General features: G+C 40.3%; 1 protein-coding gene across 10 annotated transcripts in view; it reads left to right on the forward strand.

The window, feature by feature from the left end:
- Positions 1-18,671, forward strand: part of dennd1a (DENN/MADD domain containing 1A) — a 532,879-nt gene that overhangs the window by 252,737 nt on the left and 261,471 nt on the right. For all 10 annotated transcript variants that reach the window (XM_078226515.1, XM_078226519.1, XM_078226517.1 and 7 more), the window contains exon 9: positions 2,477-2,587. In XM_078226515.1, the coding sequence (XP_078082641.1) occupies positions 2,477-2,587 (111 nt within the window). The remainder of the gene's footprint in view (positions 1-2,476; positions 2,588-18,671) is intronic.

Consider the following 18,671-nt stretch of genomic DNA (forward strand, 5'->3'; position numbering starts at 1 on the left):
ATGCTTGGTTTAGTTTTTATGACCTTGCCAACTTGTGGCACAACTTTTAATCATTGCTGTACTTGTATTCTGAGATGCTTTTGTTCCTATACTGCACCTGACTGTGGCAAATTCCAAAGAATAAATTCTTGTGACCAAAATGTACTATTTATCTGGATTAAACTTCATTTTCCAATTATATGCCCATTCTGAAAGTTTATTAATGTCCTCCTCTAATTTGTTGCAGCCATTAGAAGTTGTGTTTTTGATTGCAAAATCCAAATTGTTTGTGTAAATTGTGAACAGTAGTGTTCCTAGCACTGATCCTGTGGAACATCACTTCCCATTTCTGCCATTTTCAATAACTATCATTTAGCTCTCTCTGCTTTCTGTCCTAAAACCAACTAATCAACTAATTTGTCACTTGTACCCTGATTTCATACACTCTAACTTTATTCCTTACTCTATTATGGGGTATCTTGTCAAAGGCCTTTTGAAAATCCAAATAAATTACAAATACTGCATTTACATTGTCTACTCGATCAACCCCTGAAACAAATCAATGATGTTAGTCTACCAAAGTTTTCTCTTTTGAAATCCAAACATTCATTATTGTATTTCTCATTTCTAAATGATCATCTATTCTCTTCTTTAGTGATGATAGCATTATATTTCCGACCACCAATGTTAAACTGACTGGTCCATAATTCCTGGAACATGTCCTGTCCCCCTTCTTAAATGTAGCTTTTTCTAACAAATTATTAAATATCTGTAGTGAACTGCCACTCTATGTTCGTTATTCTTTCTTTTGCCAGTCTCATTTTCTTCACTTTCACTTTCAAGTTATTGTATTTGTGATCCTAGTTTGAAAAATTCACCAGACTTCCATCATGTAACTGTTGGGGGGGATTCACTGACCCCACCCAGTAGCAGGGTGCAGCCCGCCTGCCGTTGACCAGTGGTCGGATCTTCTGGCCCTGCCACTGTCAATGGGATTTCCCATTGAATCCACCCCCAGCCTCCGCAAAACCTGCAGCAGGGTGCACCGTCTGTGGAACCGGAAGATCCCGCCAGCGGGAAGGGCAGGAAAACCCTGCCCTAAGTTTCCATTTAATAATTTTCTCCAAATCCCATGGCATCCAAGCAGCACTGGTTTTGCTTCTCCTGCTTTTCCCTCCTTGTTGAAATGGATCTGTCCAGTCCCTGAACCATCTTTCCCTTAAAGAGCACCTATTGTCCCATTACGGTTTTGCCTGTCGAACTTTTGTTTCAATTTTGCCCTAACTATATCTCCACTCGTTTAATTGAAGTTAGCCCTCTTTCAATTTAAAAGTTCTACTTTAGATTATTCCTTGCGCTCTTCCATTACTAACTAAAGCTTTTGATGCAATGTTGTTGAAAAGTACTTTGCAGATATGTCCATGGTGAAACACATATACATTTCTTCCTAAATGGATACTGGAAGGATGGTGACGTAATGAAATTCAGCACATCCAAGATCCAAGAATCCCCTTCCCTGGCACGCATTGCAATCTCCATCCTTGACAGGACAAATTACCTCTTTGCAGCCTTCATTTTCTATCCTGTTGTGATTAGCAGAATCAGGAGGTCGATCATGGTGGATCATTTCAGTATATTGGGCAAGACTCTCTGGCCTCCCATCCACGTGTTTCCCGCCGTTGGGAGGCAGTATGCTGTTCGCTCGTGGCGAGATTCTCTGGTCCTGCCGCAATGGGGTTTCCCATTGATGTCACCCCACGCCACCGCGAAACCCACGGGTGCACTGTTGGTGGGACCGGAAAATCCCGCTGACGTGATCGGCTGGAGAATTCCATCCATTATCTCCAGAATTCCACTTATTGGACTTTGTAACCCATCTCACCATTCCAAACAGTACGGCCAGCTGCCTGATGTGGGAAGTGTGATATAAGCTGCCCTAGTACGATAGCTGGTGAAGGGACCAGCCTGAGGGTTTCACTTTCCAGATGTAAATTTTGTTATGTCATCATATCCCCAAATTTACTCAGTGGTGCTACTGTAAAATAATACACCTTTGAAATCATGTAGCCTTAAGAAATGAGGCCATCTGCATTCGTAAGTGACAAGTAATGATTGAAACCATTGAATAACTTCTCACACGAGGCAAATTTTATATTTTGTTACAGAAACAGATGTTACATGTTTTTGAAAAGTGGTCAATTGTTTTTTGGCTTAGCTGCAATACTAAATCATCTACATGCAATCTAAGATAGTGGACTGATAGGTGGGAAGTTGGCATTCAAAGATATGATCAGTAATGAAAACATTTTCTGATTTGTATAAACAACATTCTTTTAGACTGATTGAAAAAGGAAGAAATTTGTAACATAATTGGAAATGACCTTTGTTCTAATGTTCTTTATTTCCATACTATCAGCAATTTGTTCCATAAATAAGCAGGGATTGGCACTGGTCTCCTTTTTCTCTTTTAAATTCTGGAAATGTTTATCTTTTTCAGAGAAACCTGACAGAGTATTTTGTAGCTGTAGATGTCAACAACATGCTCCATCTTTATGCCAGTATGTTGTATGAACGTCGAGTCCTCATCTCCTGCAGCAAACTAAGCACTGTAAGTAGTACTGACAGCAGCAAAGCATAAAACATAGTAAATCTTTATAGCATTGACTGTTAAAGAGCCTTGTTTAATACAGCATGTAGATATAGAAACCCCCTACAGTGCAGAAAGAGGCCATTTGGCCCATCAAGTCCGATATATAATCTGAACTTTACTTAAGGAAGGTATATGCTGAGGTTCATACTAATGGAGAGATGGGTTGAACTTAAAATATGCTAAGCACTCAAGCTAATACTCTACTAGTGTCCTGTAGCAAAATTCCAAACACCGCACTCATCTGTCAAGAAATGGTTCCAGCGCAATGTGGAATGCTGCTATACTATTTGTATGTAAATAGCTATTTTCCTACCTCTTTGTTTATAAGTGTCATCTATATGTGTTTTATGCTGTTCATAAAAAGGGAAATAAAGGAGCATATCGAAGCTTTTCCAGTAAATTTCTGGCATCAGTAATGTCTAACCTCTCAAGGTTACCTTGAAGGAGTGGTGATAATCTGCCTGCAGCTCCTGCCGGCATGCTGTAATTTACTGTTCAATGGGTGTATACGAGCAAAACATGTTACCTCTGTTGTGATTCAACCAGCCACCCAATCCCCACATGTTTCCCTTGCAAAGTGTCGAGCTTTTTCTTCATACCTTCCCAAATGGCTTAAGTGAAGATTATTCGTATGCAAATCAAAGGCACAAGTCCTTATACTTTCTAACTTGTTTCACACTTCAGTCTGGTCAGTAGACCACCTTAATATTTGTAAAAGGTCAATATTTTCCATCTTATTTTTGTTTTATGCACTATCCATTTGTAGCTATAGCTATGTTGGACCTTTTCACATCATTGTTGTGTTAGCACATCAATCTATTCTAAATATAAATTATTTACATATTCCTGTTTTCAATCTGCTATGGTACTTTAATGGCTTATTGGCATTCAAAACAGTGATTGCAATCCAAATGTAACTCATAAGAACTACCTTAAAATTGCACAATGATTGCTGCCAGGCAATGAAGTTTACTTGATTAAAAAGGACAATTTCCTCTTAACATTCATGTTCCCTTGAGAGAAAATCTTAGTACAATTCATAGTGCTTTCCGCATAAGGAGGACTTCAGGAGACTTAGTACTTGAACAATCCAAGTTTAGACATGCAGTGATATATTGTTGATTTGTGTTTTTTTTTTGAGCACTAGTTTGGTTAACTGTATTCCCAATAGTCCTGAAGACAACAGCTGCAAAGTAAAAACCACCCACTCAGATGTCAGATATAGAAGATTTTGTTTCTTTGGACTCGACTCCAGCTGCTGCTCTGATCACAAGCTCAAATGTTTGTGTCATCATGAAGGTGCAGGAACATTTCTGTTGATGGCTCAGTTGATTGTGCCACTGGGCTGTGCAAACCAAAGGGCCCCAAGTTAACTTATCACAACCAAGGTGGCAATTAGCCCCAGTGTGCTTCGACTAAAGTCATCTGTGCAATGCCCTGAGATTAGTTTAAATATTTGGATGTGCTATATATTGTAAGATGTTGAGGAAAATCATGCTGGGTTCTTGCTCCTAACTGATGTGGACATGAGCCCTAGGAAAGAGGGGTCGGGAGAAGATTGAGCATTGTAATGATCCCTGCCTAGTAGAATAGCTTGCTAGAACCCCCATTAAGGTACCAGTAAACAGAGAATTGTATTCCTGAAAGATGCAAGAAAAGAAGAAATGTCACAGGAAAAAAATAGATGCAGAAAATGTAATTCTTTATGGAGTGTGCATCATATTCAGTGTTTAAAATGTAAACTTTCTATTATTTGCTCGGTATGAAATTAGAGCTTCACAATTTTTTTTTGGGGGGCAGGGAGCTTTGTTTGTTCATTTTTAACTCAGTCAACCTTGATATTGATAGAATCAGGACAAATGGTTTTCTGCCACTTTTCATCTGTCAGGAAGTCCTTGAGCACTATTCTGCCACCTCGATGACATAAAGGACTCTTATCAACTGTGTTTACTTCATCTTCATCTGACAGTGCTTAGGCTCAGTATTACTTAGACTTCTATCAAGTACCAGAATGATGAAAGCTCTGAAAGATCGAAAAGCACTATCACTCTCAAAGATGGTTTCACATCAATGAAATTATGGTCATATTTCTCTCACAGTTCAGATACACATACTGATTTTCTTTTTCCCTTGTACTGATCAGTAAGTTTTGATGTGCTGCTGAACACAGATTGACAGCATTTTCCCGGATTATAGGCTTTTGCAGTGTTGAAGCATAATGAAATATTTCCTTCAAGTAGCTACATAACAGTACAAAACAGCTTTGTTTCTTGTCATATAGCTGAAACCAACCAGAAATAAAGCTAGTGTTTTGGCAAAATGTGATATTTTTATCATATCTGTTTACACAATATGAACACATCGACATAGGTGCTAAAGTTAATGGTATACTTCCTTTCCTATATTATTAATATAAGCTCAAGCAATTTGCTTATATAAAGATAGTATTTAGTAAAGGTGGTTTTTATACAATAATATTCAATGTCACCAAGTGGTACTTGAATTAATATCTAAACAATGTGCAGTGTGAACAGTTACTTTAATACTTTGCCTGTTTATTTTACTTGGATGAGCATTTAAAACATGCAAGTTAATATTCTGAAGCTGCCGCACAAGTAGGTTTCACAAGCATATTAGGGGTTATTTTACATTTATTGTTTTGAGGGGGTTGATGATTTTTTTTGCAGCTTTTTTGTACACAATGCATCTGGCACTAATATATGTAAGCACAGCTCTGTGCACTGGAATTACCTCCCTAAACCCCTTGGCCTTTCTACCGTGCTCTTCCCTGTTAAGATCCTTAAAACCTATCGCTTTGATCTGGCTTTTGGCCATCTGTCCTGATGTATCCTTCTGTGGCTCGGAATCAAAAACAATTATTGGTAATGGTCTGGTTAAGTGCCTTGAGGTATTTTAATACTTTAAAGGTAGTTTATAAATGCAAGTCGTTGTTGAGAGAGAGCATGGAAGCATTCAGCTGGTACCTTAGGAAGCTTAATCCACTAATCTAAGATTGTCAAGTATGTTGTATAAATGTCGACTGAGTGTTGCCCAATTGCAGCGAACTTTTCTCTGTGGCATCATGACTGTATCATGATTACCAAACAGAAAGTAGTAGAATACTGTTATCAAACAGAGTCGTAGGAGAATAATGAAGAACATAGAACAGTACAGCACAGTACAGGCCCTTCGGCCCTCGATGTTGTGCCGAGCTTTGTCTGAAACCAAGATCAAGCTATCCCACTCCCTATCATTCTGGTGTGCTCCCTGTGCCTATCCAATAATCGCTTGAAAGTTTCTAAAGTGTCCGACTCCGCTATCACAGCAGGCAGTCCATTCCACACCCCAACCACTCTGAGTAAAGAACCTACCTCGGACATCCCTCCTATATCTCCCACCACGAACCTTATAGTTATGCCCCCTAGTAACAACTACATCCACCCGAGGAAATAGTCTCTGAACGTCCACTCTATCAATCCCCCTCATCGTCTTATAAACCTCTATTAAGTTGCCTCTCATCCTCCTCCGCTCTAAAGAGAAAAGCCCTAGCTCCCTCAACCTTTCCTCATAAGACCTACCCTCCAAACCAGGCAGCATCCTGGTAAATCTCCTCTGCACTCTCTCTCCAATGCTTCCATATCCTTTTTATAGTGATACGTTTGGTACGTTTGGAGGAAATGAGAATTTCTGCTCAGAGAGGGGCAGGACATGTTTTGCTGGCTAGAATTATTTCAGTATTTACAAATATGATTGTTATTAAGGCAACTAACTGGAGAGTGGAGTGAAGGGGAAGTTGCTGAAGTTTTGATAGTTTGATGAATTAACAAGCTATTGATATTGATGCTAAAGATCTTGTAAAAATGAGAAGGAATCACCAGGACAGCACGGAAGGAGGAATCGGTAACAGTTGTACAAAAGAGTCAAGCAAAGCCTAGAAAGAACCTAACAATATGAGCTTCCCTTAAATCCATTCAGTTGAAAATATTGTACCCACCTGAAATAACTCCTCAGAGGCTGGTGTCCCTTCACTAGGTTCCCTTTATTTACAAACTCTATTCGACTCCTAAGAGTGCTTCAGATACAAAGTCAGAATCCAGAGAGCCAGTATACCTGACACTTCCAAATTTATATACAGGTGAGGCTCCCTGATTGGGCAGGCAATGATCAGGGAGCTCATACTCCAAGAGGCCAACCTCATGGGCCTCACTGAAGTCATTACACTAACCATCCTATGGAGATTGAATGGGTAATTTTAGTAACATGAAGAGAGGAATCTTACCAAAAATAGCAAAGTGTCAAGTTCAGACTGAAAACCAGAAACAGGCCGGCTTTCTCTCCAGATCTTATGGCACTTTGTCAAAAATAAGCAGGGAGTGTGTTTCTTGCTGTCGTGTTGAGGGGTGGGGCCTAACACGACGGAAAACCTGTCTGCAACGATCAAAACCAACATCCTCTCTCTCTCTCTCTTTCCCTCCCCACCCCCATTATGGGTGTGAATCTGGTTATATCACCGGCGAGTGGTGGCAAAAGTTGGATCTTGCCGTGTAAGCAAGTACATATCAACTAGGCACGGGATTAGGCCAGTCAGTACCTCAAACCCACTCCACTATTCAATAAGATCATGGCTGCTCTCGTTGTGGCCTCAAATCCGTATTTCCTACCCTGGTCACCTTTACTCGCTTATTAGTCAAGAATCCATCTACCTCTGCCTTAAAAATATTCAATAACTCTGCCTCCACCACATTCTGGGGAAGAGAGTTCCAAAGACTTCCAATCCTCTAACAGAAATAAATTCTCCTCATCGCTGTCTTAAATGGACTACACCTTATTTTTAAATTGCATCCCATACTTCTAGTTTCTTCCACAAGGGAAGATATCCTTTCAGCATTCACCCTGTCAAGTCTGCCCAGGACCTTGTTGTTTTAATAAGATCACCTCTCAATCTTCTGAACTGCAATGGATACAGGCCCAGCCTGAACACCCTTTCCTCAGAAGATAAGTCCCCTAATCCCAGGTATCAATCGAGCGAATGCTTCTAACCCACTTGTCTCCTTTTTTCAAAGAAACCAAAACTGTGTACAGTACTGCAGATATAGCCTCACCATTTCCCTTGCAATATACAACAACATTCCACTTACCTTCCTAATCACTTGCTGTACATACATAGTAACCTTTTTGTGATTCATGTACCAAAACAGCCAGATCCCTCTGCATCTCAGGGTGCAAGAAAGATTATAGGCAGCAGAGTGCCGAGCACTGAAAGAAAATTGGCCATTTTATGTTGTTAACAGGAAATAAAATTTATTATTAAAATGTACAAATGTAGAGTGGTGAGAAAGGCAATGTTATTGGTGAACTTTCTTTTTTTGGGGGAAAACTTACCCAAGGTAATCAAAAGGATTTGAGATAAAGTACTAAAATAGTTTATGGCAATGAAAGGGACGTGCTCCTTCTTTTGTACCTCAAACCTGTGATCTTGCTATTGACCTGTCGAATGAATGTTGGTTTTGGTTGCATTCAATTTTCTTTACACGTTTTGTGGTTCTGAAAGTTTATTGTCATTGCATTGTGCTTATAACATTTAACTTTGAGCTATATTACATAAGTACAAGTTTAAATAATTTTATTTATTCCTGTTAATTTAATAAATGACCATTCACCTTCAAATAACTCACCAAGCAACAAACTGATATCTTCTACTCAATCTGCAAAAATATTTCTTGTGCAGTTAAGCTGGAAATGGCAGAGTATAATTGAGACAGGTAAGGGCATGCAAATGGTGAGAACCCATTGCGCCGAGTCCTTTCCCCTTTTCTGCTTGTCCAAATATTGCTTGGTGTGTGGGTTGAAGTTTTATTGAACTTTTTTCCTGTCATTTGCACCCCAATATTACTGCACACCAGGGTTACATCCATTATCGCTGCAAACAAGCCTCAGAAGCAGAACTTGATTGTGTCCAGGAAAGAGCTCAGTAGAGAACCTGACCTTTGGTAAAATGTTTCAAATGTGGCATAAGCCAAGTGAATAGCCAAGGACTTTTCCCCAGGGTAGGGGAATCCAAAACTAGAGAGCAAAGGTTTAAGGCGAGAGGCAAAAGATTTAAAAGAGACCTGAGGGGCAACTGTTTCCACATAGAGGTTGATGTGCCTGTGGAATGAGCTGCCAGAGGAGATGATAGAGGCGGGCACAATTACAACATTTAAAAGACATTTGGACTGGTACGTGGATAGGAAGTGTTTAGAGGGATACAGGCCAAATGCAGACAAATTCAGTTCGGTTTAGTTCAGTTTAGGAAACCTGGTCGGCATGGATGAGATGGGCTGAAGGGCCTGTTTCCGTGCTAAATATTTCTGACTCTATAAGAGAGCAGCCTAGGGCATGCAGATCACAAGCTGAAATTGTAACTTGTTTCTGTTTTCAAGAAAATTAAACTAGAATAATGAATTTGGCAATTTCTTTTTAATATTAACTGCCTGAACAATATTTTTCTGGCCCTACCTTTCATACTGACTCTATATTTCTTCCTCCCAGTTTCCCCATCTCCAAATATATGCCTGAATGGTGCTATTTAGACTCCAGAGCTTCTGAAGTGTCTTATTTTACTCAGCAGAATACCTCCCTTCACAGTGGCAGATGGGATCTTCAACTGGGTCTGTCTTATTTCCCGTGTCCCTGTTTTCTTCTAACTGCCCACACTCCTCCCCGCCCCTCCCCAACTATGATGACATTCCCCTTGTATCCTTATTCCACTGCACTAGGATCTTTATTTGCCAGATCGCCTTCCACCATTACTGCCACCTCCTGCATAATCCCATCACCTCTTCTTTCTGCTTTGCAAAAAGATAAATTCCCCCCAAATGCTGTGGTTCATTCATTTGCAATTTTATCACCTGCTGCCCTTTAGCTGCACCTTACCTGTGAGCGTAGAAGTTGCAACACCTATCTATTCACCCACCCCTAAACCACTGCCCAAGGCCCCAAATACTCTCGTCATGCATGAGTTGATGATTTACTTTTGCTGTATTTGCTACTTGCAACCCGTTCTCTACATTGGGTGACCAAGCACATATTAGCTGAACTTGGTTGAGAATATTTTTTCTGTCTGCAAATCCAAACCTGAGCATTTGTATCCCAAGGCTTCATAGCCAAGTGTAGTCACTTATTATTTAAGCAACAACGCAGCAGCCAATATGCACACTACATGTAGAAGACTTGAGTGCTGACTCCTTTCATAGAGGGAGTTAACATAAGCAAACAAGTTTTTCATCAGTTAGATGCAAGTGAGAATTGACGGATAAGACTGAGCATTACTTTAAAGAGCAAAAGGACATGAATATAGTAAAAGCAAAAGTGCAGAAAGGGAGTGAATGAAGTATAAAGAGAAATGGAAATTTTACAGAAATGGAGAAAAGCCAGAAAATGCTGGAAGCGCACAACAGATCACAGTTTAGCATCTGAAGAAAAGGGGTGACACAATGGTTAGTACTGCTGCCTCATCGCACCAGGGACCCGGATTCAATTATGGCCTTGGCTGCCTGTCTATGTGGAGTTTGCATGTTCTTCACCGTATTTGCCTGGGTTGCCTCAGGGTGCTCCGGTTTCCTCCCACAATCCAAAGATGTGCAGGTTAGATTGATTGGTCTTGCTATATTGTCCCATAGTGTCCTAAGGTGTATAGGTCACGGGAATTAGTGGGTTAAATATGTGTGGTTAAGGGGATAGGGGGGTAAGATGCTCTGTCAGAGAGTTGGTGCAGACTTGATGGGCTGAATGGCCTCCTTCTGCACCGTAGGGGTTCTATGAAAAGAAAAAGGGACAACTGATCTGCTATTACTTCCCTCCTTCAGATACTGCCAGACTAGTTCAGGGGGATGCAGTGGCATTGTGATCTTGTCACTGGACTAGTAATCCAGAGACTCAGGATAATTCTCTGGGGACCTGGGTTTGAATCCCACCGCAGATTCGAACATCTGAATTCAATAAATGTCTGGATTTAAAAGTCTAATGATGACCAAGAACCATTGTTGATTGTCGTAAAAAACCATCTGGTTTACCAATGTTCTTCAGGAAAGGAAATCTGCCATCCTTATCTGGTCTGGCCTTACTTGTGACTTCAGATCCACAGCAATGTGGTTGACTCTTAATTGTCTTCTGAATTGGCTGAGCAAGCCACTCAGTTCAAGGGCAACTAGTGATGGACAATAAATGCTGGCCTAGCCAGTGATGCCCTGATGAATAAAAAAGTTGTGTATTTCTTGCTTTTGTAAAGGTGACTATGGTTTGAAGTTGCTTTATTTAATGATTTGCAACATTTCCATGACATTTTAATATTCCTCATTTTCCATTCCTGTTTCTTCCTATCTGCTTCCACTTCATTCATTTTCACTTTTGGAGTATTTGTTTCTCTCTCTGTATCATGCAGTATGCATGGCCTATCAGCCATCTTCATGTCCTCTTCTTTTAATGACTTGTTTTATAACGTCAACTTCAATAACGTTTTACTGTATCAGCGACTGGGTTTCACCTCAATTCAATTTTCAGTAAACCCATTTGCTCGCCATTTATCCAACCCCGCTCTGCAACAGGCTTCTACCTATTGTTTTCTCTCCCTTTTTATCTGGCTCAACCCTCCTATAAAACTGGCTTTTATTTTCAGTTCTGATAATGGGTTCATCTGCAAAACATTAACCTGCCTTTTGACGGATACTGATGGATCTGCTGTTTGTTTTCAGTATTTCTTTTGTTTTTAATGTCTTATCCGAGTAAGTTAACAAAGTACATTTCATATTTCATTTGAAGGTTTCAATGCAGTGTTTAAACAGAAAGACAAACTTACCCCTTCAAATCTTGCATCAACCCCTTGAAGGCAGGAGCAACAACTTGCAGCTGCATAGCATCTCTAACTTAGGAAAACATACCAAGGCAATCAGCAAGAGTGTCATCAATTGCAATATCTTGTCATTGAGCCACAGAAGGCGATATCAAGTTGGATAACCAAAAGCTTGGTCAAGGAGAATAGATAATTTGAAAAATTTAGGGATGGAATTCCTTAGCTTGGGGCCAAGGTGGCCAAAAGCACAGCTGCCAATAGTAGATTGATTGAAAATCCACTGGAGTATAAATAATGGATAAGTTATACTATGTTTGAATCTTGGCTCAGGTTAGAAACGGGCATTAGAGCTGTGCACTGTCTGATTTAGTCTCCACATCTTGGGCAAGAGGTGACATCAAGAAAGAAGCATATTGCTTTCAGGTGCTTTCATAATGTAAAAGCATCTAACTGGGCAGTGATGTTGTGGAATCAAGGATAATTAAATCTAGCAGAAGAAATCAAAGAACTTTAGGTACTCCCTGAGTGATGGTACAGGGAAGGGATGATCTGGTGTGTGCATTAGGGCAGGTAAGAGTGGAACCAATTAATGGAAGTGCCACAGAGGTAGATCACAGAAGAAATATGGTGGATGATGGTGCAATAGAGCATGCTAGAAACAAAAGGTTAAAGAGGAATAGTAGATTGTAACTGTAGTCCCAGAAAATAGTGTTCAGGATGTTTGCTAGTGCAGCTTCCATGCTGTGGGTAGGATGGGAATTAAATTAAAGAAATTCAAAATGGAAATATTGGGACAGGTAATGCGTTCAAGGGAGGTTAGAATTGGGTGGTGATGGGAGAAAATTAAGAGATCAAGTATGGGCTTTTGTGGAAAGGGGCAATGATAATAATTGTGAAGGGTAGGAACAATAAATATAGTGAGCCTGAGGGCTAGGCATTCTGTTTGGAGGTTTAGATTTATATTGCAAGATGAGAGGGGGAGCAGGAATGACATCTCAGGAAATGAAGGCTAGGCAAGTGTTGTGGGGCTGGTGTGGAGTGGACAGTAGGACTGGTAGTGTCCAGAACACTGTTTGGAACAGACAGATGCAATCTTCAGGCTAAAACAAAAATGAATAGTCTTGACACACAAGATGAAGATTGAGGTATTCGGTCATGGGATAAAGCAGGAGAGGATTCAGCACATGACCTTAGCCTTAGTAATAGTCCAGGGTAAAAGGAGAATTTTGCCATGGCAGAGGGATGTACAGAGAAAATTCAATGCTTAAATCCAGCGAGGGCAAGGAGTAGCTCAACAAAAAGGCTGTGTGAGGAGAAAAGGGAGGTGGTCTCGGCAAGGGGATCACTGTGTGACTGAAAAAGGCAATCAGCAATGAGGAATTTGGAGAGTTATAGGTGGCTTAGAAGTGGGTGAAGTGCACAAATGAGAAGAAATATTGAAGTAATAGGAAAAAAGCTCTTTTTGGGAGGAGGGAAGGAGTCATTTTCAATCTAACCCGCCTGTTATAAAGTTGATGGAATCACGTGCAAATGCTTGTTTTACATTGAAGTCAACGGAGTCTATGGTTTTGTCATTCCAGCTAATCAAGTAGGTTTTCTGCTTGGTGAGTTAGTTTAAAATAACCTCATTGCCCATACCATAACCTCATTGACCAGGTCCAGGATGCTAAATAAACTCATCCCAGATGAAGTTGTGGATCAGAAAAAGCGTTTGCCCAAGAATACAAACACTCTGGAGGGTGACCAATGGAAAGCAAATCTTGTGGAATTTTCCTGTGGAGATAGAATTTCCTGTGGTAGTAGAAAGCCCTGGACTAGGTGGCCATTAGCCCCAGGGTAGCGCAGTAGTCATGTCATTTTGATTGAGCATTTTAATTCAGGTCCTTCACACTGTTCAGGCCTAGTAACTGTTTAGGTATTGGCACTAATGGTGGGATTCATGAAAGGTCATCATCACAAGCACTTTCCTATTCGAACATTATAATCACCTTCCTTATGTGCCTAGTGATATCTCCCCTGTAGAGTTCACAAATTTAATTCTGCAGACTTCTTTGACATTTCTAATAAGAACCATGATATTTTGGCAATTTAATGTCAAAAAAGACTTCAAAAGTTAAAAAAAAGAAACAACATGATCCATATGGTTGATAGAGAAAATTACAGTTGTTTGTGAATCTTGCTCGATTTTTACATTCTAAAAAGTAAAATTTTAACTTCCACTATAATCTAGTATCATAATTTCTAGAAAATGTAATCAAAACAAACTTATATTTCTCCTGATCGTTTAAAGTAAATAAATACAAATCCAAATTGTTGAATTTTTAAAAATCTATAAGTAGAAATTGCTGCCATCCCACATGACAGTAAAAGTAGAATTTGCCTTTGGAAATAATTTTATTGCCATTACCAGCAAAGCATTTTGCATTTTCTGAAGCAGTTGCCATGGATCTGCTGCAAGCTTGGACCAGCCAATGGCCTGACAGGGAAACAGAGCATTGGAAATTAAATTCTCTAATCGACCAGTTTGAATCAGGGCTTTGAATGAGAAAGTCCCTCCATCTCCCATGGGGTTTTGTTTGAAGAACAACATCAGTTGTATGTTGGCTCTCAGTTTTTGCATGTCTAACTTTATTAAAATGGCTGGCATTATATCTCATCCAGCTGTGGGTTACAAAAAGAGAATTTCTTCCGGGTCTCAAATCAGTTCTGCCAGAAGCAGAAGCTAGCAATTCTCTGTCATGTCCCAAAACCAATGGCTAATTATATGAATTTCAAAAAGATTACTCTTTTCCTGGGGTGAAGTTGAAGGGGGTGAACCTGCTCTGTAAGGACAACGGATGGCAATATTTCCTTATTCCTGATTATGTTCATATGTCCTTGAAGCATCTTTCAATTAGCATATTTTGAACAAAATTAAGATCAGGAATACCCTATCCCAAATCTTGCTCTAGTGACTGATCCCATTGTTACAGTAAATGGTTAGACAAAGGAATATTGGATCACTTTTACAGTTGCTGGCAGTAAACAAGTGCACATTTAAACCTATCTAGTTACCCTTCATAGCTTATTGGCTTGTTGAAAATGCACCTTTCAATGAAGGTATGCGCCTATAGTGGTCAAGCACATAAGTAAGAAGGGAGGGTCAAGGACCTGCTCAACACCCTTTTAACAATGACAAGGTTATCCACACTGTTAAAGATATTTCTGATAGGCGCTTTGAAGGAGATATGAAAGTGGATGCCTTGAGCAGTGGCAAATACCAGTCTCTCAGTGCATTTTCCATGGAGAAGTATCACAATTGAGTATTACACCTTTGGCATCTGGGGATACGGGAAGACAGACGTTCTAGCAAAGTTCTAGGAGAAGACAGAGCCAAAACTTTGGATAGAAGCAAATTACTGCAGATGCTGGAATCTGAAACCAAAAGAGAAAATGCTGGAAAATCTCAGTAGGTCTGGCAGCATCTGTAAGGAGAGAAAAGAGCTGACGTTTCGAGTCCAGACGACCCTTTGTCAAAGCTCTGACAAAGGGTCATCTGGACTCAAAAAGTCAGCTCTTTTCTCTCCTTACAGATGCTGCCAGACCTGCTGAGGTTTTCCAGCATTTTCTCTTTTGAAGCCAAAACTTTGTTAGAATTTCCAGGACTGCAGAACAGTAAACCTCACAGACTTTGCAAATACAGTAGTGATGAGGGTTTTCTATACTGCAAGTCCTAAATGTATGAAACTTCACTCAAAGACTAAAAAGGCTATTATTTGAAGTGGGTAATATCAATAGGGGAAAAACCGATGTTCCACCAAGCTTGATAATAGAAATAAGTAAGCTCTTAGTGCCCTTCCAAAAGAACACAAATCAACAAAGAAGCATTCACAGAACTGCAATTGAAGGGAGGGAAGAGTAAATAACACAGTGAAAGAAAGCATTTCAGCATTAGAACATAGCTTCACTTTATGCCGTCATCAATGCCAAAAATGTTGCTTTGAGCTCTTGAGGATTCAGTGTAAATTTCAAAGGGAAAAGGAAGTATGTATCAAAGTTGAAGTTACTAAAACAACATTACCTTTAATAATTGAGTCAGTGGCTGTATTTGAAGAAAATCTACATAGGTAGCTCTTGGAATTATTCTGTCTGCTCTTATTTTTGAACCAGAAATTGCTTGGAGCTTTGACGTTCAGTCATCGGTCTGTCTCATTATAAACAGCTTGGTTTCAGTATAGTGATCACTAATCAAATGGTGACTGTTACACGTGTGCTATTTCCATGCTTGACAGAAGGTGTAGCCAAAGCTTTTCTCCCTGGAATTACACACAGCAGTGACTACAAGCCCCTGTTGGTGCAAATGAGGTTATCTCTGGGCCATCTAGTTTTCATGCTAATTAACTGCAGTTGCAGTTTTTTTCTGATTTACAACTCCTAGTGAAAAGCACCACGTCCCTATTAGAGTGCCAAATGGATCAATGCAGATTATAGAAATATAATGGCATCTCAGCAGGGACATTTAGTCCTGCACCGTTCAATTAAATGGCATATATTGATTGGTTTGGCTCAGCGAATGAGTGATTGTTATTGGGAGTTAAATAGTTTCAGTACATAACTGGATTGCTTATATTATTACTGAACTATCCATTGTCTCATGGGATATGTTGACTGTGTTATTTTGTTTGTTGTTGGCATGCAACATTATGGTATTCCCGTGTAAAATAATGAGACAGTTGCCATTACCCGAAATAAAGTTGAGCAATGCAAACTATTTTGTTTGCATTGCTCAACTTTGCAGTCATTCCAAGATGGTGTTCTAAAATTTGCATTGCCATGTTTAATGACTCTATATGCTATTGTGGCAGCAAAACTACTTGTTTCCTAAATGATAAGATCTGATGCAATTTGAAATGTTGGTTATTTCATATGCAGATCATGCAAAAATGTTTTATTATGTGTGCTTAGCAATGATTGGAAATCTGGCAGAAGCACTCGATTTTTTTCTGTGGGAAAGCCTGGATTGTACCAGCGGCTTCGTGGAGCAAGTGTCACCATGTAGAGCAGCTTGAGTTCTGGGTTTTGGAGCTTGAGCAGTGACTGGGGGCACTATGGAGCTTCACAAGATTGAGTTTCATGGATAGCACATTTCTGGAGATGATTACCTCGCAGTTCAAACTTGTGCAGGCAGAGAGCAAAAGTTTATGTATTAGTGTCACAAGTAGGCTTACATTAACACTGCAATGAAGTTACTGTGAAAATCCCCTTGTCGCCATACCCTGGCGCCTGTTCGGGTACACTTAGGGAGAATTTAGCATGGCCAATACGCCTAACCAGCACATCTTTCAGACTGTGGGAGGAAACCGGAGCACCCTGAAGAAACCCACGCCGACAGAGATTGAAAAGCAGGACCTCAAATGTAATAATTTCTGAATTATTCCTGGTGCCTTGTGCTAATGAGCACAGAAGTAAGGAGATAAAGCTGATGAATAAACGGCTGGAGAGATGATGCAGGAAGGAGGGCTTTCGGTTCCTGTAGCATTGGGACTGCTTCTCGGGGAGGTGGGATCTGTACAAGGTTGTATCTCAACAGGGCTGCAACCAATATCCTTGCAGGGGATTTTGCTAATGCTGTGGTGGAGCATTTAAACTAGCTCAGCAAAGGGAATGAGAATTTACAGATAGATTCGGAAGAGAAAGAAAAGAAAGGTTGGAAATAGGCAGCACATTTGTAAATATATTTGAAAGGCAGAAGAAACAAAGGTTAGGAAATAGACAACAAGTGTATTTGACAGTTCTAAATGTTATACTACAATGCAAGAAGTCTGAGGAACAAGGTAAATGATCTGAGAGTATCGTTTGACGTTGAGGTATGAGTTAGCTAATACTGATTCATGGCTGAAAGAAGGGTAGGGATGGCAACTCAACATCCCTGGTTACAGGGTTTCCAGATGAGATGGGGGGGGGGGGTTAAAAAGGGGGGTCGCAATATTGATTAAAGAAACAATCACAGCTATGATGAAATGGTAGAAGACATAGGGTAAATAGAAAGAAAACCTTCCCCCCAGTAGAGGGGTCATTAAGGTCAGGGGCTGGAGATTTAGAGGGGATTTGAGGAAAAACCCTTTCATACAGAAGGAGGTGGGAATCTGGAACTCACTGCCTGAAGGGGTGGCAGAAGTAGGAACCCTCACAACATTTAAGAAATATTCAGATGACCAGTTGAAATGCTACAGCATACATGGCTTTGGACCAAGTGCTGGAAAATGGGTTAAGAATAAATAGGTGCTTGATGCCTGGCACAGACATGATGGGCCAAAGGGCCTCTCTCTGTGCTGTAAAGTTCTTTGACTCTAAGGCTCACCAAATGAGGCCAAATGGAGTGAACTGAAGAAGAGAAAAAGAGGCAATCACACTACTGAGATTGAACTATTGACCCCCAAACAGCCAGAGGGAGATAGAAGAGTAGATGTGTGGAAATTTTGGCCATTTCATTTGCTTGGTTATCTTTTCAAATCAAGCATAGAATGCCTCTGTCCTTTTCCTCAAACTTTGGGAGAATTTATAGGAATTTAAACATCTCCCCACTAAGTTCTGATCTAGAAATAAGCCCATCCTCATCTTCTGGTATCTCTCCTTTAATTATTAGCCTTTTAAGCTGGAATTCACCTTTTTCCTCCTTTAGTAGCTTCTCCATTTCCAGTTCCCCTTTTAGTTTTTCTTCTCACACTCTTGCCTTTTCCTTTTCCTGCTCCTGCCGCACATTACTTACCTGTGGCCTGGGTCCCTCTGCGATCCTGGGACTCTGGTGCCTATCCTTCCTGCAGTAACCACGGCCTCTCCAGTGGCACTGCTGAGGACTGGAGCTGCCAACCTCTGATTGGCTGGCAGTTCTAGGTAGATGGTTGATTCCAGGGGAAGGCTTGTCGCTGGTTTTGCCACAGCCTGATTGGTGTGTGGTTCAGTAGGTTTTTCTGAAAAGGGTCTCTCGTCAGCTCTCCAGCTGGCCCTGTTTCTGAACACACTGATTCATTACATGAAGGGTAGAATGTGGCAAAAAACATAAGACTGTGGAGATTAATAACAAGTTTAAGACAATAGAAAGGAATGACAGTATCTTAGTGCTGCTTGTGGTGGTAGTGGAAGTGCCATGACAATTCAGATACATGTCCTAATTTAGTATTTTGTTCTAATAGCTTTTATCATTCTCGTGAATTAGCTCCAGCAGACTTGTGC

This window comes from Mustelus asterias, chromosome 13 (assembly GCF_964213995.1).
Source record: "Mustelus asterias chromosome 13, sMusAst1.hap1.1, whole genome shotgun sequence".
NCBI lineage: Eukaryota > Metazoa > Chordata > Chondrichthyes > Carcharhiniformes > Triakidae > Mustelus > Mustelus asterias.